The sequence below is a fragment of the Scyliorhinus canicula genome, chromosome 22 (assembly GCF_902713615.1).
Source record: "Scyliorhinus canicula chromosome 22, sScyCan1.1, whole genome shotgun sequence".
NCBI classification, from domain to species: domain Eukaryota; kingdom Metazoa; phylum Chordata; class Chondrichthyes; order Carcharhiniformes; family Scyliorhinidae; genus Scyliorhinus; species Scyliorhinus canicula.
The window spans coordinates 3457939-3477998 of record NC_052167.1 but is presented as its reverse complement, the minus strand read 5'-3'; the positions used below and the strand labels follow the sequence as shown (position 1 = coordinate 3477998).

The following is a 20060-nucleotide window of genomic DNA, read 5'->3' as shown; positions in this document are numbered from 1 at the left end:
GTGACCCTCCCTGCGTGTGCAATGTGTGTGTGTGACCCTCCCTGCGTGTGCAATGTGTGTGTGTGTGACCCTCCCTGCGTGTGCAATGTGTGTGTGTGTGGCCCTTCCTGCGTGTGCAATGTGTGTGTGTGACCCTCCCTGCGTGTGCAATGTGTGTGTGTGTGACCCTCCCTGCGTGTGCAATGTGTGTGTGTGACCCTCCCTGCGTGTGCAATGTGTGTGTGTGTTGTCCAAATAGGTGCATCCATGCCCTCTTCCTGCATCAATCACACATGCTCCCTAGTGGAGTAATTGAGTAACAGCATTGTAATTATTCATGAGTATTTCATCTCAAATTCACAGGCATCCTTTCAATCAGCGGTTAGCGAGATAGTGGAGGTAACTTTAGCACGTGTGTGAGCAGGAATGAAAATTGCACTTCACAAGTTTGATGAAAACACACTCCCTCTGACACTTGTACATCCACACAGCCTGATTGAGCAACGGGAATTATTAACACCAAGTCAGTGTTCGACAGGACAATCTTCTGTTCACACACAATAATGTTTCGCTCAGGCGTTTATTTCAGTCACACCTCTTCAGTGCTGCAAATAGCTTCCAGAGAGAAAGTCCTGAAACTCAAATATTAAATAGGCTTCCGGCAATCCTGTCTGGTGCTCATTGTATAAAACATGTTTCTGATCAGGTAGAACTCACCAAGTCAGAACACAAGTTGAACACAGTTAAACCTGGGGTGTTTTCCTCATAGTGGTGCTGACCTCTCTCTGGTGTTTGAGGCAGTATCTAGGGGGACAGGAAAGGGACTCACATTTAACACAATGATTGCTGACAGACCCTCAATGTGGTCGGGTTGCAGGGTTATCTCCACAATGTGATAGCCAAGGCAGGGGATGAGGTTGGAAAACTGCATTCAAAAATATGCTTGGATCCCTGCGAAGGGTCCATAGTTCCTGGTCCCTCTCCCGCACTAAACACTCGGCAGAAATGCTGCCCCGTGCGGAGTGCGATTTGCTCCCCCCCCCGGCATTGTAAGTATTCCGAGTCCCACGTCAAATTCAACGCAAATTTGGAGAAACGGTGTACTTACTGGCACATAGGAGTGGGCAGTGTCTATAGGGCGTTGGTCAAAGGGTTGACGTTGTAAGACGGTGAGTGTGAGGGATGGGACAGGGGGGAAAGGAATGGTGTGTGATGGCGTAGTGGCTGAGGGGGCAGTGGGTGAAGGGAGGTTGAGTGAGGTGAGCGAGGGTGCGGTGGGTGAGGGGAGGAATTGACATTGCTCACGACACCTTCCAGTAACGTGACCAGAATGAACAGCTGTCGCCTCCCCCTCGATTTCACTATATTGACACTCAAACGTACCCGACAGTCCCTCAGGCCTCTCCCCCAACACCCGTCTGCTGTGACACATTCTGGACTGTGAAATGCAAATGGTAAATACCCGTCCTGGTCAACAACATTACATGGGGAGCTTGGCCACTCATTGATGGTATCGTTCTGTGCCCCTCAGTGTGATAAAGTAATATTGCGTGGTGCAGTGAGTAGTGTCCATTACGTACTGACTGGGAACTGGTAGTGTACACTGTGTGACAGAGGATGAGTTAATCAGGAGTAAAAGTGGTTCATGAAGGGTGGAAAAACAAGTGCCAAAATTTCAGCAGTGCCTATTGTACAGCTGTTGCAGCTTTACCAAATGTAGCCACCGTCATCTGTCTCCCCAACTTCACCCTCTTCTTCTTCTGTTTCCTCCGCAGTCTCTTCTGTCTCTTTCTCTTCCTCATCCTCCCAACCAACGCCGCTGCCAAAGTCACCGGAAAAACTGACCAATTCGTCTGATAAAGTGGCAGAAAATCAGAGTCAGTCGCGGCAGACAGGTCAACGTGGGGGAAAGATACCAACGCGCAATGGTCATTCGTGTAAAAGGGGTGGAAGAGAAGGGATGGAGAGCGAGGGAAGGGTACCGACGGGACAAAGAGAATGGGGGGGGGGGGGGGGGGGGGGGCGGGCGTTGGGGGAGAGGGGAATAGGAGACACTCAGGTTGGACACATTTTCAGAGGTTCCATCACATGATCTCTCACCCCATATGCCCCACCTCCACACTCCGGTCATTGGCTGCCCAACATGGCAATCATCATGGAACCCCTCCGTTTCTCATCAATTGGAAAGCAAGGAAACTCTTCACTACCCAGCTGAGTGAACCCTGACTGCCGGTCAAAAGGTCTTTTTTTCTACCATCTCCAATATTCTTTTATAACTAAAAAGATAAACAATTGTTCTCGTGGTCTGATTAATTTCTGGAGACAATCCTGGGAAGCTGATATCTCTAGGGAGGGCAACTGACGTGCCCAAGGGTAGCATTCATAAAATAAGTAGTTACTGTCCCAATACTGACATCCTTAACTAGCACAAGATAATAACATAGGAACTTGAAGAATCAGGAGGAGGCTAATCAACCCCTTAAATTTGCTCAGTCATTTAGTTAGATCATGGTTGCTCTGTACCTTAACTGTACACCCTGGAGTTTGGGCTCCCCCCGGGGAACATGTTTAGGTACATGCAGGTGAGGGTGTTTGCCAGGCAGCAGGTGGAGGGGTTCCCCTTGCTGCCCCCACAAGGGGTGCGGGATCGGTTGCTCTCGGGGGTGTGGGTTGGAGGAGGGAGGATTTCGGACATATACCGGGTGATGCAGGAGGTAGACGAGGCCTCGGTGGAGGAACTGAAGGGTAAATGGGAAGAGGAGCTGGGTGAGGAGATTGAGGGGGGGACGTGGGCGGATGCCCTGGAGAGAGTGAATTCCTCCTCTTCCTGTGCGAGGCTTAGCCTCATACAGTTCAAGGTGCTGCATAGGGCCCACATGACTGGGACGAGGATGAGTAGGTTTTTTGGGGGCGAGGACAGGTGTGCTAGGTGCTCGGGGAGCCCAGCGAACCACGCCCATATGTTTTGGGCGTGCCCAGCGCTGGGGGAGTTTTGGAAGGCGGTAGCAAGGACGGTGTCGTGGGTGGTGGGATCCAGGGTCGAGCCAGGTTGGGGACTCGCAATTTTTGGGGTTGCAGTGGAGCCGGGAGTGCAGGAGGCGAAAGAGGCCAGTGTTCTGGCCTTTGCGTCCCTAGTAGCCCGGCGGAGGATTCTTCTTCAGTGGGAGGATGCGGGGCACCCAAGCGTTGGGGGGGAGGGGGGGGGTTTGGATCGGGGGGAGGGAGAACTGTGTATATGGGTCTGTGGGATGTGGCGGGCGTTATCTCTTTCCCTTTTGTTGTTGGGTGTTCTTTTGGTTTTTTTTCTTTTGTTTGTAGTTGTTTTCGAAGTTGGGTGGGAATTGTTCTTGGGGTGTTACCGTGGTTGTTTTGTTTTTTTTTTATAAATTTAGATTACCCAATTATTTTTTCCAATTAGGGGGCAATTTAGCGTGGCCAATACACCTACTCTGCACATTTTTGGGTTGTGGGGGCGAAACCCACGCAGACACGGGGAGAATGTGCAAACTCCACACGGACAGTGACCCAGAGCCGTGATCGAACCTGGGACCTCAGTGCCGTGAGGCGGTTGTGCTAACCACTAGGCCACCGTGCTGCCCTACCGTGGTTGTTTTGTTAATAGAGTTGAGTTGTTTCTATTTTGTAAAAATTTCAATAAAAATTATTTTTAAAAAAAACAGACCAAGATCTATTCAACTCAATATTGAAAGCTCTGGGGCAGCACGGTGGCACAGTGGTTAGCACTGCTGCCTCAAGGCACCGAGGTCCCAGGTTCGATCCCGGCTCTGGGTCACTGTCCGTGTGGAGTTTGCACATTCTCCCCGTGTTTGCGTGGGTTTCGCCCCCACAACCCAAAGATGTGCAGGGTAGGTGGATTGGCCGCGCTAAATTGCTCCTTAATTGGAAAAAAATAATTGGGCACTCTAAATTTGTAAAAGAAATTTTACAAAAATAATATTGAAAGCCCCAATTCACCACCAGCTTCTCTAGCTTTTCTGGGGCTTGTGTCAATGGCCCATTGTGTGAATTAATACTTCCCAATTTCTCTCCTGTAGGACCTGGCTCCTATTTTAAGATTAGGTGCCCTCGTTCTTGATCCTGAAGGTAATAGTCCTTCTCTATCTCACCCCATTAAAGCCTTTCAACATTTCAAAAACCTCCATGAGATTATTCCTCAATCTTCTAAACACAGGGGAACACAAGCCATGTTTACAATATCAAAACAGAAAATGCAGGAAATACTCAGCGGGTCAGGCAGCAGCTGTGAAGGAAGAAACAGAGGCGGGGGGGGTGGGGGTGGGTGGGGGGGGGGGGGGTAGCTGCGGATGGCAAGAATCAGATCAAAGCAAAATACAAGATGGGTTATTACCGCAATCAGGGTTTCCTTTAACCCGAGTTCCTGTCACCTCACTGCCTTGCTGATCGACGCACCAACACTCGCCAGAATAAGTATTGCACTGCAGCTTCCTATAGTATCCATCCTCATCGCAACTGGGAATGAAGGTACCTGAAGCAGAGACAGAGGGTGGGGGGGGGGGGGGGGGGGTTAGTCAGGCATTATGGACAGGTGGACAGGACCGAGCCATCAAACCTTTAAAAGAGTTAAAGAACCTACATTGCACATCGCCTCTCATGACCTCAGGATGTGCCAAACCACTTCACGGCCAACGGAACATCTTTGAAGTACTGCCTGCGTTGTAATGTGGCAGCCATTTTGCACACAACAAGCTCCCAATGCTGTCATTTGCCTTTAAAGGGATTGCAGCATGGCATCACTGGAAAGGAAGTGTGTCATGCGATCCAGCTTTAGTTTCACTTTTGCTTTTGAACAGACACTGCTCTGCTGCCGAAGTGTCTTCAATCTTTATGCCTTTGTAGATATGTTTCCAAAAATTAACTCACAACGTCCCTCAAGTGACTGGTGCCTTTACATCATCAAAAAAAACCCCACAACTGCCACAAACAGAAGATCCTCAAAGCAGATCATCTGAGCTGAGGTGTTGTTTGAGGGATGTCAGAACTAACCGCCTGGCTCTTTTTCAAAATAGGGCCGAAAGATCTTCCACATCTGTCTCATTTCAACATCTCACCAGCACCTCACCGGAGCGTCAGCCTAGAATTCACACTCGAGTGCCTGGAGCAGAAACGGAAGCCAACAGCTTTCTGATCGAGAGGAGAGAGTGCTACGCACTCAACCACAGCTGATACCCGGTGCCTGGTACGTCCTCTAAAGCTTCTAAACACCAAGGAATTTGGAAAACAACAAATTAAGTTTGAATGACAGCCCCAGCTGCTGCTGCGACAATAAAATTAACAACCCAACCTGCTTAAGCTGATTGGGGTCACGCAGTGTGATGCTCATCAAATGGAATTGACGGGAGGAGAGGGGAGTGAGGGTACTAAAGGATTAGTTTCTGGGAGGCCGGTTTGCAGGAGGCTGGAGGTGCTGGGGAGGGGGGGGTGCAGGGGGAGAATGTTTAGGTATATGCAGGGTCAGAGCTTTCCGATTGCACCGGCCCCCACACTGTTGGAAGAGATATTGACGGTGGGGAGGATTGGAGAAAGGGGAGGTGTCGGCGATTTATGGGGTCATTCTGGAAGAAGATAAGGATGGGATTAAGACAAAGTGGGAGGAAGAGTTGGGGGAAGGCATGGAGGAGGGGTTGTGATGTGAGGTGCTGCGGAGGGTGAATGCGTCAACCTCATGCGCGAGGTTGGGGCTGATACAGGTGAAGGTGGTGTCTTGAGCGCACCTCACAAGGGCGAGTCTCAGCTGACTTTTTGAGGGGGTGGAGGATATTTGTGAATGCTGTGTGGGGGGAGGGGGTCGCATATCACGTTCATATGTTTTGGTCCTGCCCAAAAGTGGAGGGGTATTGGAGGGATGTCTTTAGGGTAATCTCAAGGAGTGGTGCACGTGAGACTCGAATCAGGTCCCCTGGAAGCCATATTTGGGGTGTCAGATCGGCCAGGGTTGGAAGCGGGTGCGGAGGCAGATGTCTTAGCCTTCGCCTCACTGATTGACCGAAGGCGGATTCTGTTGGGGTGGAGGTCAGCTTCTTCGCCCTGTGCCTTGGCTTGGCGAGGGGGCCTGCTGGACTTCCTAATGTTTGGGAAAGTAAAGTTTGAGTTGAGGGGGAGGATGGAAGGATTCTACATCTCATGGGCCTTGTTCATCATGCATTTTCATGAATTGGATGACATCGAACATGGGGGGGTGGTTGGGGGGGTTGGAATGTATAAATGAATGAAAGTACTTTTTCTTTTATAAATTTAGAGTACCCAATTATTTCTTTTTTCCAATTAAGGGGTAATTTAGCGTGGCCAATCCACCTAATCTGCACCTATTTGGGTCGTGGGGGGTGAAACCCACACAGACACGGGGAGAATGTGCAAACTCCACACGGTCAGTGACCCAGGGCCGGGATTCGAACCCGGGTCCTCAGCGCCGCAGTCCCAGTGCCAACCACTGTGCCACCGTGCTGCCCTAGGTTCTTTTTCAATGGTGTTTTGCATTCAAAATATTGGGAGCTTTTTTGAGGGTGGGTAGGTTGAGGGGATTGTTGGCTAGGAGATTGCCATTGTATCTGTTAATTATTTGTTGTAAATATGATGAAAATGTGAAAAAGGAGAATAAAAATATTTTTTTAAAAATCAAATGCAATTGACAGATTCTGGTAATTGAATTCTGTGTTGACTCCTGGGAATTATGAACAGTATCAGAAGGATATTCATCCCGAACACCGCACTCAATAAAAACTGAAGTAGACTAGATCAGCCATTCTGCTCACCAAGCTTCTTCTTGCTTTGCAATGTAAAGGCTATCCCCAGTTTACAGGCCATTCCACTAAACAAGCTGGATTGACGTCTTTTTTGATATCGCTTGTGTATTTTAGAGATAAACTACAGAAGCAATCTAATCTTCTCTTCGGTTTACCGTGGCTTAAACCTTCTCAAACCGCAAATAACCAGTTCTCTGAATTGATGGCCCCAATCATTAACCATCTGCTGAACAGCCCAAGAACTGATTTGCTTTTTGCAAACACTTTCCAAACTGAAGGACTGAGCTGAACAGCATTGCACAAGATGTCAAACACACACACACACACTCACACACATTCACACACACTCACACACACTCACACACATTCACACACACTCACACACATTCACACTCACACACACTCACACACATTCACACACACACATTCACACTCACACACACTCACACACATTCACACTCACACACACTCACACACATTCACACACACACATTCACACTCACACATTCACACTCACACACACTCACACACATTCACACACACACATTCACACTCACACACACTCACACACATTCACACACACTCACATTCGCGCGCACACACACACTCACACACACACACACACACACACACACACATTCACACACACACACATACATTCGCGCGCACGCGCACACACACTCACACTCACACATTCACACTCACTCACATTCACACACACACACATTCACACACACACACACACACACACCTTCCACTGAACTAATGATCCAAGTTAACTCATTTGAGCTCCCCCAAAGAGACCGAGGGAGAATTTGATGAAGGGGTGCACGTTGAAGACCCTCTAGATTCCAAGGGCTCTACCTGGGAGAAGGTGGGCAGGCAGGGGTTTTTTGTTTCTTCAGCGCAGTACAGGCCCTTCGGCCCTCGATGTTGCGCCGACCGTGAAACCCCTCTAAAGGTTGGGGGCGCAGGGAGGGGGAATGCTAAATTGGATAGGGTGGCAAGGGGTGACATGCCTGCCCCATTCCTTTTTAAAAAAATACATTTAGAGTGCCCCATTCATTTTTTCCAATTCAGGGGCAATTTAGCGTGGCCAATCCACCTACTCTGCACATCATTGTGTTGTGGGGGCGAAACCCACGCAAACACGGGGAGAATGTGCAAACTGGACAGTGACCCAGGGCCGGGAACGAACCTGGGACATCTTCTCCGTGAGGCAGAGTGCTAACCACTGCACCACCGTGCTGCTCCACCTGCCCCATAACTGCCTCCACTTGAATCTTACCAGGAGTGGGGTCGGTGTCAGGTGACCTGCCTGGTAAAGATGGCAGATTCCCTTCCCTCCCGGACATTAGGGAACGAGTTAGGTTTTTACGACAATCGAAGATAGTTGTCATGGTCATCATTACTGAGACTAGTTTTCAATTCCAAATTTATTAACTGAACTTAAATTACGCCAGCTGCCGTGGATTTGAACCCCTGTCCCAGAGGACTGGGCTGGATCTCTGATTCAGTGTCAACACCACCATCTCCCGTTCAAAATGGCCCCCAGATTATTTATCCTCAAGGATTGGGATGATGCTCAGTGTGAGTAGCCTACCCACGTCTGATTTAGATAGTTTATGGATAAGTCCCACTCAAGTCATAATGTTATTGCCACTCCCATATTGCATTGGTGACTACACTTTGAAAAGTACTTAACTGTCTGGAAGGCACTTTGGGGATGTCCTGAGGTCATGAAGTGCACTATATAAATGCAAATTTGTAATTTAAGTGTGTTCAGGGATGGTAGTTTCCCTTCACGAGAAGGGCATTATGAACCAATGGTGTCATTTCCCTAGCGTGAGCCCATAAACTTACTGGGCTGTATATTCCAACCCTGCTCACCGCTGGAATCAGCCGGTCCTGCCGAAGGTCAATGGACTTTCAGCCAGGCCGCCGAACCTTCAGGGTCAGAATATCCAGGCCACCGACTTTGATGCCACAATGAGTTGCTGGTCGCAGATCGATAAGCAGATGAAAGTCGCCCACACCCCTGCGTTGGGTAGTTCCGCAGACACCACCGTTCAGACCTACGCCCAGTCAGGCCGTATGAAAATGAAAATCGCTTATTGTCACGAGTAGGCTTCAATGAAGTTACTGTGAAAAGCCCCTAGTCGCCACATTCCGGCCCCTGTCCGGGGAGGCTGGTACGGGAATCGAACCGTGCTGCTGGCCTGCTTTAAAAGCCAGCGATTTAGCCTTGTGAGCTAAACCAGCCCCACCATGTCGGTATCATCATGACATTAGTGAGGAAATCTATCTATCCTTTTTAAGTTCCACAAGCTTTTCTCAAAATGTATCTGTCTCAACATCAAATACAGGGGTTAGAAATAGGTGGGTGGAATTCTCCATCCGTTCACCACTATGCAGCTTTGATACATTAATCGTGCTACGTGCTACTCTGAGGCAATGGGGATGCACCTCAGATGCTTATTTGCACAGAAGACTTCACTTGACCGAGATTCAAAGTCTCGGGGCTGTGAGCTATCGAATTCCCAGAGGTGCGGAAAAGACTACAGTTCAGTTCAGACTCACCAGGCACTTTCCGCACTGCCTCTTGCAGTTGGATCTTCTCAAGCTCAGCCAGGCAGGGGGGCTCTGTGACAACACAAAGAGATCAGTCGACAGCAGCCACTTGCATTACACATAGCATCGGCGAATTGCAAAATGTCCCCAGGCGTTTCCACAGAAGTGCTACCCAAATCAAGGTCTGACACCAAGTCACATAACGCTTTTGTACCAATATATTCTGTAAGTATACCAACGGGAGGAGGATAACCGGGGAAAGAGTGGGGCCCATTAGGGACCAAGGGGGAAATCTGTGGGTGGAGCCAGAAGATATTGGTAGGGTGTTGAACAAATACTTCACATCTGTCTTCACCCGAGAGAATGAGGAGGAACTCAAGGAGAGAGATTGAGAGATTCTAGAGCAAATTGACATAAGGAGCAACAAGGTATTGGAGGTGTTGGCAGGCTTAAAAGTGGACAGATCTCCAGGTCCGGGTGAATTGTGCTCCGGAATGCTGTGTGAGGCGAGGGAAGAGATTGCATGGGGCTCTGACACAGCTTTTTAATTCCTCTCTGGCCTCAGAGGAGATGCCAGAGGACTGGAGAACAGCTAATGTGGCCCCACTATTTAAGAAAGGCTGTAGAGATAAGCCAGGGAACTATAGACCAGCGAGTCTCATGTCAGTGGGAGGGAAACTATTGGAGAAAATTCTGGAGAGAATCTACCTCCACTTGGAGAGGCAAGGTTTGATCAGGAATAGTCAGCGTGGAGGGCAGCACGGTGGCACAGTGGTTAGCATTGCTGCCTCACGGCGCCGAGGTCCCAGGTTCGATCCCGGCCCTGGGACCTTTAACACTGAAAAGTGAGGTGATAGACTTTGGAAAGAGTAATATGAGAAGGAAGTAGTCAATGAATGGCCTGGCACTGGGAAGTTCTGAGGAACAAGCGGACCTTGGGGTGTTTATCCATAGATCTCTGAAGACAGAAGGGCAGGTTAATAGGATGGTTACCTCACATCCTTTAAAAAGGTACCTGGATGAGAGCTTGGCACGTCATAACATTCAAGGCTCTTGGTCAAGTGCTGGCAAATGGGATTAGGTGGGCAAGTCAGGTGTTTTTCATGTGTCGCTGCAGACTCGATGGGCCAAAGGGCCTCTTCTGTACTGTATCATTCTGTGACAGGAGATAGTAAGGCAGAGGAGCAAGGAGATTTTCTAATGAGAGTTGGGATGGTATAGGGAAGGAATTCTAGAGCTGAGGTGGGCAGCTGAAGACACGGCCGTTATCGGTGGAGCGATTAAAATCGCAGGTGCCGGAAAGACTGGAATTGGAGAAGCCCATACGTGGGGCCCACATTCCAAAATTCAAAGCTTGAAAAAGGGTGGCGAGAAAACTGCGACCAGAAGAATTTAGGGAGCGACTAGAAGTTTGGCCCACGTTTTGAAAGGAGGAAGATCGCAAGAGGAAGTGGTTTTGGGCTATGTAAACAAAAATGAAAATTAAGCAGCTGCTAAAAACAGCTTGACTTGGAACAGCAAGTTGAAAGTCTACTCATTGAGTTTAGTTTGTGCACATAACTTAAAATATAATTGTTCACTGTTGTGCCCAGACTTGCTGCAATTAGGGTCCGTCCACAACCGTTCACACTATTATCACCGCAAAGCCTTACTTTCTCTCCAGAAGCAGAAGCACCACTCGGCCATGGAAACATGTCCATCTCTGTAGGTGTCGCAGGAGTTGAAGAAAGGCCTCACGCAGACCTCATACTTGTCCAGGTTGATGGCTGCGAGTTCTGCCTCATCCAGGAATAGGTCTACATCCGTATCCAGCTTGTTGAACATCCAGCCAATTGAGTCCCTGCAGCTGGCCACCAAACTCTTATCCAACACTAGAGGAAACGAACAGAGATCGATGACTAAGAGGGAGAGATGCTTGATACGACTAAGAAATTAAAAATAACTTTTGGTTAACCAAGACACTGATTTCCATGGGAAACATTCTGCAAGGTTGGCTATAGTGCGATCTCTAGATTGACTCGGCAGAAATAAAGCCACATGCTGCATAAGGAAGTATCTTGCCAACACCTTGTGCGAAACATCTCAAAGCATGATGCCATGTTGCACACAGCAAGACTCCACAATTGGATGAATGGCCAGTCAATCTGTTTTCTGGTAGTTTCGGGAGAGGTTGCAAGTCAAACCCAGTCCAAAATTTGGAGCCTGATTGAGGAAACGCTCTTGAATTGTGTCAAATTCCTCCCGTTTACTCTAAAGATCCCGGCAAATCTTAGAGCTCGTTCTTTGGTAGCAGAGTGTAACACAGAAGGAAGACCAGCAAATCTTCACTGTATCATTCGAAGAGTTGGTCCCACTGCCCCATAATAACTGAAGCCTTTTCTCCGACAAATATTGATCCAATTTTCTTTCTAAATCCTACACGTTCGTTACATTAAAATATTTCTCCATATGTCGCTCCTGGTTCTTTTACTAATTATCTTCAATCCATGCCTTAAAACAGGTAATGTAGGAGAATGGAGGATAGAGTTGTTGGGTAATTGTGTATATGAACTGTGTACCCAGTATGGGTACTCTGCCAGCATAGGTACAATGTTTAATATAAATCAGAATGTGCTGGAAAACAACCCAGCAGGTCTGGGAGCGTTTGTGGAGAGAGACACAGAGCCAATGTTTATGGCTTCTCCAGAAATCTGGGGTGGGATTTTCCAGTCTCCCAGCTGCAAGTTTCTCAGTGACACACTGTCCGCTGGCTGTGGGATTTTCTGTCCAGAGAGGAGCGGTACAATGTACATTAGTCACAGAACAATATTGGTGCAGCTACTGTGCATAACAATCATGGATCAATATCAACATTGGTCTGGTTGGCATCAGTCCCAGGTCTGAGCACTTGGGCACACAGTTCTCACACTGGCACAATACGGAGTGTGGCATATGTTGGCGTGTGTAATCTGTGCACTGGTACAGTGTGACAGTCATGTCTTGTTATGTACGCATCAACTGTCTCTCTGCTGTTCTATCTGCTGGAGGATGTTTCTCGAACTTACCGCCAGGCGCACTCCCAAACCTCCCTGAACCGTTCTGCTTGGCATTCTCATGCAGCAGTTGAAACCAGTCCCTGAGTCGATCGCCAAGGTCTGCCAGATCCTGGCCCGTGCAGCCAGCTAGAGAGGAAAAGAGAGAGCCAATGATACAACATTTTGTGGAGTGTTTAGTGCAACATGGTGCTGTGGGATGTTGGGAGTGTGAACTTTGCCTATTAATTTGAGGCAGGATGTGTTCTATGTGCAGCATGCTTGGGAAGAACGGGCTTGAGACTGATGAAGATTCAAAATGAACATTGGGGCAGGTTAGGGAATGCAAAACAAGTCCGTTGGTCGCCTGTTATCCAACATACCCGACACTCAGTCAATGAAACTGAGCATCATGTGGATTGTGAAATGGGCAATGAATGCAGGATCTCTGTTCATTCATTCATTTATGGGATGTGGGGCGGCAGTGGGTTAGCCCTGCTGCCTCACGGCGCCGAGGTCCCATGTTCGATCCCAGCCCCGGGTCACTGTCCGTGTGGAGTTTGCACATTCTCCCCGTGTTTGCCTGTGTTTCGCCCCCGCAACCCAAAAGATGTGCAGGGTGGGTGGATTGGCCAGGCTAAATTGCCCCTTAATTGGAAAAAATGAATTGGGTAATCTAAATTTATTTTAAAAACTCATGGGATGTGGGGGTCGCTGGCTGGGCGCGCATTTATTACCCATTCCTGAGTTAACCACATTGCTGTGGGTCTGGAGTCACATAATAATAATAATCTTTATTGTCACAAGTAGGTTAAAATTAACACTGCAATGACGTTACTGTGAAAATCCCCTAGTCGCCACATTCCAGTACACAGAGGGAGAATTCAGAATGTACAAATTACCTAATAGCACGTCATTTAGGCCAGACCAGGAAAGTCGGCAGATTTCCTTCCCTAAAGGACATTAGTGAACCAGATGGGATTTTACAATAATCGACAATGGGTTTTCATGGTCATCATCGGACTTTTAATTTCAGATTTTTATTGAAATCAAATTTCACCATCTGCGTGCTGAGAGATTCGAACCGGGTCCCAGAGCTTTACCCTGGGGCCCTGGATTACTAGCTCAGCAACAATTCCACTGCACCACCACCTCCTCCTCTGTTCGGTGTCCTTCTACATTTTGAATTTCACCAGCCCCCAGTTTCCAAAGCTCTTCCCCACCCCTCAAACTCTTCCCCACCTCATGGCTTGTTCTGTTGTAGACTAACTGATTGATGGAGATTAAATCACCGCAATTGCATTATCATTGCACTCTGCCATTACCAGGTTGGAGGAGTTGGATGGAGTGAGTCTTTTTTTAAATAAATTTAGAGTACCCAATTATGTTTTTCCAATTAAGGGGCAATTTACCGTGGCCAATCCACCTGCCCTGCCCATCTTTGGGCTGTGGGGAAAAAATCCACGCAAACACGGGGAGAATGTGCAAACTCCACACGGACAGTGACCCAGAGCCGGGATCGAACCTGGGACCTCGGTGCTGTGAGACTGCAGTGCTAACCACTGCGTCACTGTGCTCTGCCCCTGGGTGGAGTCTTGCTTCATTTACCAATTTCCATGCGTAAATTTTAATAGTTACATGAGAGAGAAAATAAATATTTGCACCAAAAGCCAAATAACAAATCCAAAGCTTCTGGGCGCGATTCTCCGCAACCACGATGGGTGGGAGAATAGCAGGCTGCGCCGTTTTTTCCCGAGACACCGGTCCGACACGCTCCCGCTATTCTCCCCACCGGCCAAATGTCCATGGCCGGCATACTCGCGGAAATCCACGGAGAGTCACCCGACGGAGGCAGAACGGCGACTCTCCAGCACCCCCGCTATTCTCCGGCCCGGATGGGCCGAGCGGCCTCCGTTCCCGACCTGTTCACGACAGCAGCAACCACACCTGGTCGCTGCCGTCGTGAACATGGCGCGCCAGGTAAGTCTGTGGCCTGTGGGGGGCTGATCGAGGATCGAGCACCACGACCGTGCTCGGGAGAGGACTGGCCCGCGATCGGTGCCCATCGATCGTCGGGTTGGCGTCTCCAAGAGACGCACTCTTTCCCCTCCGCCGCCCCACAAGATCAAGCCGCCACGTCTTGCGGGGCGGCTGAGGGGAAAGACGGCAACCGCTCATGCACGGGTTTGAGCTGCCCAACCCGCGCAGGCGCGACTGACGTCATCAGGCGCCGCCGTGGCGTCATTCTTGGCGCGCCGGGCCTTGACGCCAGGGACAAGGCCAGGCGGCCGTGTTTCCCGGCACGGCCCTCCTATCCCCCCGGGGAGGGGAGAATAGGGGGCGAGTTCTGGAGTAAGAAAGAGTGAAGATTTTGAGCTACGTAATTAAACATTCAGAACTATTGCTTAGATTTGGTATTACTTTAAGTGGATTGTAGATTTGGATGCAATGTCAAATTAGGATTTATTTGGGTGGATGAGTCCACATACTGAGGCAAATTGAGGCGGAGCTGACAGGGTTGCCTCAGCTGTAGCTGAAACTTCGACCTTTTGCTAACTCGAGCATCTTCCTTCAAAAGGACAAGCACATAGTAGAAGCAGAAATGATCTGCAGATAGTGAAATGGAACATGGGGGCCGCACGGTGGCACAGTGGTTAGCACTGCTGCCTCACAGTGCCAGGGACCCGGGTTCAATTTCGGCCTCGGGTGACTGTCTGTGAGGAGTCTGCACGTTCTCCCCGTGCCTGCGTGGGTTTCCTCCGGGTGCTCCGGTTTCCCCCCCATATTCCAAAGATGTGCAGGTTAGGTGGACTGGCCTTGCTAAATTGTCCCTTAGTGTCCAGGGTTACGGGACTAGGGTGGGGGAGTGGGCCGAGGTAGGAGGCTCTCTCAAGGGGTCGGTGCCGACTCGATGGGTCACATGGCCTCTTTCTCCACTGTAGGGATTCTATGGATTCTACCATTGTATTGTACGGATTGGTACCTCCTGTTAGATGGTCAGCCTACCATCGACAGCAACATGGGACTGACTATATCCTCTCACAGGGTGACAGCCTGATCTCAGCCAGCATGACGAAGGAGCATTGAAAACCTTCAGGTTTCCTCAATTATACCATTCTGGCCCAATTATATTGGGTCTTTGAATGCCAGTTAAAATTGTAAATATATAGGAGCAGGAGAAGGCTATTCAGCCCCTTTACTTTCTCTGTGATACAATGCAATCATGGCTGATTTTCCACATGTTCCACTTTTCTGCCCCATTCCCATATTAGGCAAATCCCTCAGTGTCCCAAAAGAATCTATCGGTCTCATTCTTGAATAGACTCAATGATTGAGTATCCACCACCCATGGATGTTGAACAAAGTTAGGTAGGTAGCTTGTGCCCGACTGGTCTTTGTGTGACAAGGGCTGTCACTGCCTTTATCGTTGGTGCTCTGTGCCCGCGCCTGGCATTCACCTGATTTGCTCCTGGGGTCAGATGTCGGAGTGTGCTTTGTTGGGCATGGACATTTCCCTTCGCACTGCTGGCTGAGCTGTTTCCCAGTCAGACATACCTGTAACTCCAGCTTACACTGTGGAGAGAGGGAGAGAGAGAAAGAGAGGTGGGAATGGAGAGAGAGAGAGGGAGAGATGGTGAGAGAGAAAGAGAGAGAGGGAGAGATGGTGAGAGAGAAAGAGAGAGAGGGAGAGGTGGGAATGGAGAGAGAGGGAGAGATGGTGAGAGAGAAAGAGAGAGAGAGAGAGAGAGGGAGAGGTGGGAATGGAGGGAGAGAGAGAGAGAGAGAGGGAGGGAGAGATGGTGAGAGAGAAAAAGAGAGAGAGAGAGGGAGAGAGAGAAAGAGGTGGGAATGGAGACAGAGAGAGAGAGGGAGAGATGGTGAGAGAGAGGGAGAGAGAGAGAGAGAGAGAGAGATGGTGTGAGAGAAAGAGAGAGGGAGAGAGAGAGAGAGGGAGAGATGGTGAGGGAGAAAGAGAGAGAGAGAGAGGGAGAGATGGTGAGAGAGAAAGAGAGAGAGAGAGAGAGAAAGAGGTGGGAATGGAGACAGAGAGAGGGAGAGATGGTGAAAGAGAGTGAGAGAGTGAGAGAGAGAGGGAGAGATGTTGAGTGAGAAAGAGAGAGAGAGAGAGAGAGAGAGAGGGAGAGATGGTGAGAGAGAGAGAGAGAGAGAGGGAGAGAGAGAGGTGGGAATGGAGACAGAGAGAGAGAGCGGGAGGGAGAGATGGTGAGAGAGAAAGAGAGAGAGAGGGAGAGAGGGAGAGGTGGGAATGGAGGGAGAGAGAGAGGGGAGGGAGGGAGAGATGGTGAGAGAAAGAGAGAGAGAGGGAGAGAGGTGGGAATGGAGACACAGAGAGAGAGAGAGGGAGGGAGAGATGGTGAGAGAGAAAGACAGAGAGAGAGAGAGAGGGAGAGAGAGAGAGGTGGGAATGGAAGGAGAGAGAGAGGGGAGGGAGGGAGAAGGAGAGAGAATGGGAGGAAAGGAGAGTGAGGGGGAGGGGGAGAGAGTGAGGGAAAGGGAGAATGGGAGGGAGAGAGGGCAGGAGAGTGAGGGAGGGAGGTAGGAACGGAGAGAGAGAGTGAGAGAGAGCGAGAGAGAGCGGGAGAATGAGGGGGGAGGGAGAGAGAGGGAAAGAGAGAATGGGAGGGAGAGGGAGAATGGGAGGGAGAGAAAGGGGAGAGGGAAGGAGGGATGGAAGGAGGGGGAGAAAGAGTGCAAGAGATAAATTGAGATTAGAACCAGTCAAAGGATGCTATCACTTGAATGTGTCTACTTTGTGAAATGGTTCATTTTAGAATGAGTTGTCAGCTGATTAATGATGGTTATTGTTTTTAATTCATTTCCTTCAATTTGCTCCTGTCATTTTTCTCTCTCAGATATTTCAATTCTGGGTCAATTGCGAGGCACTGGGCATAAACCCAAAGCGATAATGACAAACATTGCCACTTAACCTTCGCAACAACAGCACTACTGCAAAACCAGTGTGTCCAATCTCATTAAGAGGGTGTAAAATATTAACAGTTACGGTGCGGGAATCTCCCTCCAGGAATTCAAACGCAAAGATTAACACACCCCATTAGCAGCCTTCCCACACTGAGCCTGAATTACAATGTGCACTCGCCCGCTTGGCATGACGCTGGATCCTGAGGTATCTGTCGTGACTCAGTGAGCAGGACTTCCTGTTCGGAATGACAGGCTGCGGTTTCAGGCACCACTCCAGAGCCATGAACCCAAAGTCAAGATTGGCATTCCCCGGTGCTCGAGATACTAAAGCAATGAGCTGCCTGCCTGCCCGCCCCCTCAGGCAGATCTGAAATACTCCACCGCACTATTTCATAGAAAAACAGGGGAGTTTTCCGTTGCCCCCCTCACCAACATTAATCCTGCAACCAACAGCATTGAAACTGGCTATCTGATCGCTCTCATACTGCTGCTTTTGGGAGCTTTCTGTGCGCAAATTGGCTGCTGGGTTTCTCATATCGTAACAGTGACTGTACTTCAGAAAGTATTTAATTCATAGGGCGGCACGGTGGCGGAGTGGTTAGCACTGCTGCCTATGGCGCCGAGGACCCGGGTTCGATCCTGGCCCCGGGTCACCGTCCGTGTCAAGTTTGCACATTCTCCCCGTGTCTCCCGGGGATAAAAATGTGCAGGGATTGGCCATGCTAAATTGCCCCTTAATTGGAATAAAAATTTTTCTTTTACTGATAGCTCCATTATGCCAGTACTACAGGCAGCTCGACCAGCGGCGATGAACTGCTCCCACCTGGAGCGGAACCATCCCTCCATCCCATTGATCGCATATTTGCTTTTTTTCCCAGCCGTAGAAATGCTGCCAAGTCTGCCAGCCATTCTGAGGCCCCAGCTGGTGCTGCCGACCTCCATCCGAGCAGAATCGGGGTATTGGGGTGGGTGGGGGGGGGGGGGGGGGGGGCGAAGGCCAAGACGTCGGCCCTCTTCTCCTCAAGAAGCACCAGCAGCTTATGATTCATTAATGCCCATCAAATAAGGGGCCCTCAGCCCCTCCCCACCCCCCCTACTTGCCTGTTCTTTCACATCCCTTCCCATTGCGCCAATGGCAGCCCCTCCGCAGCGGGTTCCCCGGGGCGAGGAGGGTGTGAACCTTGCAAAACAGCGTCGACATTGGCGGGACCAGAACGTCCTGCTGGCAGCCAAAGGCAAACTCCCAGCGGGTAACAGGCCGCGGGGAGGTGACACACAGCTCCACCGTTGCAGCAAAACAATATTGTGTGTTCGCATGCTGAATGTGCAGCTGATACAGAATGAGTGATGTCCTGGGATAGCCTCTCTTGTGTAAATAAAAGCCTAAAACAGGCGTCTGGCGTGAAATCTCCATGCTGCCACCAACAAGGCCCCATAATCAGCAACGGCTCAAGTTTATCTTGAAAGTTATTGTCGAAACTGCTTCGGTAACCCCCCCACCCCCCCGCTCCTCCCCCGCAGCGCTAACCCATCAATTGCGAGCTGCAGAAAGTCAGTCCTACCTGTGACAAGTAAGTGTGTCCGTCTGAGCCACACACGGGAGACATTTGAACGGTTAGGCATGGTTTGCAGGCACTCTCCCCTTGCCCGACTGAAGACTGCTTGATTCTAAAGTGAAACAGATGTGGGCGGTGATAAACACATTCAGAAATATCGGTGCCCCCCCCCCCCCCCCCCCCCCCCCCCCCCCCCCGGCAATGAAACCCCATCTCTTCGAGGTTTCCAAAATTATGACAAATTTCAAGAGGGTGAAGCAGTGCAGGATTGGTAAATATGTAACCAGAGCAATCCGATTGCTATTACTTCAGGAACAATTAATAGATTTAAAAATAAGTCATGATGGGTTGTTTGAAATAGCTAAATGAGGCAGAGGTTAGAGCATCATTTTGAAAAATGAATTGAAAAGGCACGTATAAAATAGTTCAGGTAGAACGGGCATGTACTGCAAATTCTAGGAAAGGTACAATGGGCCAAATTGCCTTTTCTGTATGTCGATTCCAAGACTGAATTATTATTTATACGGAGGATACAGAATTGTAGGAAACGTGGGGAGGTTTTTTTTGCATTTTCGGTGGGGAGGCACAGAGGTTAGCACTGCTGCCTCACAGTGCCAGGGACCCAGGTTCGATTCCCACCTCGGGTGACTGTCTGTGCGGAGTCTGCACGTTAGAACATAGAACAGTACAGCACAGAACAGGCCCTTCGGCCCTCGATGTTGTGCCGAGCAATGATCACCCTACTCAAACCCACATATCCACCCTATACCCGTAACCCAACAACCCCCCCTTAACCTTAACCTTACTTTTTAGGACACTACAGGCAATTTAGCATGGCCAATCCACCTAACCTGCACATCTTTGGACTGTGGGAGGAAACCGGAGCACCCGGAGGAAACCCACGCACACACGGGGAGGACGTGCAGACTCCGCACAGACAGTGACCCAGCCGGGAATCGAACCTGGGATCCTGGAGCTGTGAAGCATTTATGCTAACCACCATGCTACCGTTCTCACCATGTCTGCGTGGGTTTCCTCCGGGTGCTCCGGTTTCCTCCCACAGTCCAAAGATGTGCCGGTTAGGTGGATTGGCCATGATAAATTGACCCTCAGGTGTCTAGGGATGTGCAGGCTGGGTTATGGAGTAGGGTGGGGTGGGCGAGGGTGTGGACCTGGGTGAAGTACTCTTTTGGAAAGACGGCGCAGTCTTGATGGCGAAA

General features: G+C 49.7%; 1 protein-coding gene across 2 annotated transcripts in view; it reads right to left on the bottom strand.

The window, feature by feature from the left end:
- Positions 1 to 540: 540 nt before the first annotated feature.
- Positions 541 to 20060, bottom strand: part of spock2 (SPARC (osteonectin), cwcv and kazal like domains proteoglycan 2) — an 80544-nt gene continuing 61024 nt past the window's right edge. For both annotated transcript variants that reach the window (XM_038783260.1, XM_038783261.1), the window contains 7 exons: positions 18847 to 18952; positions 15802 to 15916; positions 12377 to 12493; positions 10985 to 11203; positions 9342 to 9404; positions 4349 to 4486; positions 541 to 1832 (listed from right to left, as the gene is read on the bottom strand). In XM_038783260.1, coding sequence (XP_038639188.1) covers positions 1687 to 1832; positions 4349 to 4486; positions 9342 to 9404; positions 10985 to 11203; positions 12377 to 12493; positions 15802 to 15916; positions 18847 to 18952 — 904 coding nt within the window. In that variant the 3' untranslated portion in view covers positions 541 to 1686. The remainder of the gene's footprint in view (positions 1833 to 4348; positions 4487 to 9341; positions 9405 to 10984; positions 11204 to 12376; positions 12494 to 15801; positions 15917 to 18846; positions 18953 to 20060) is intronic.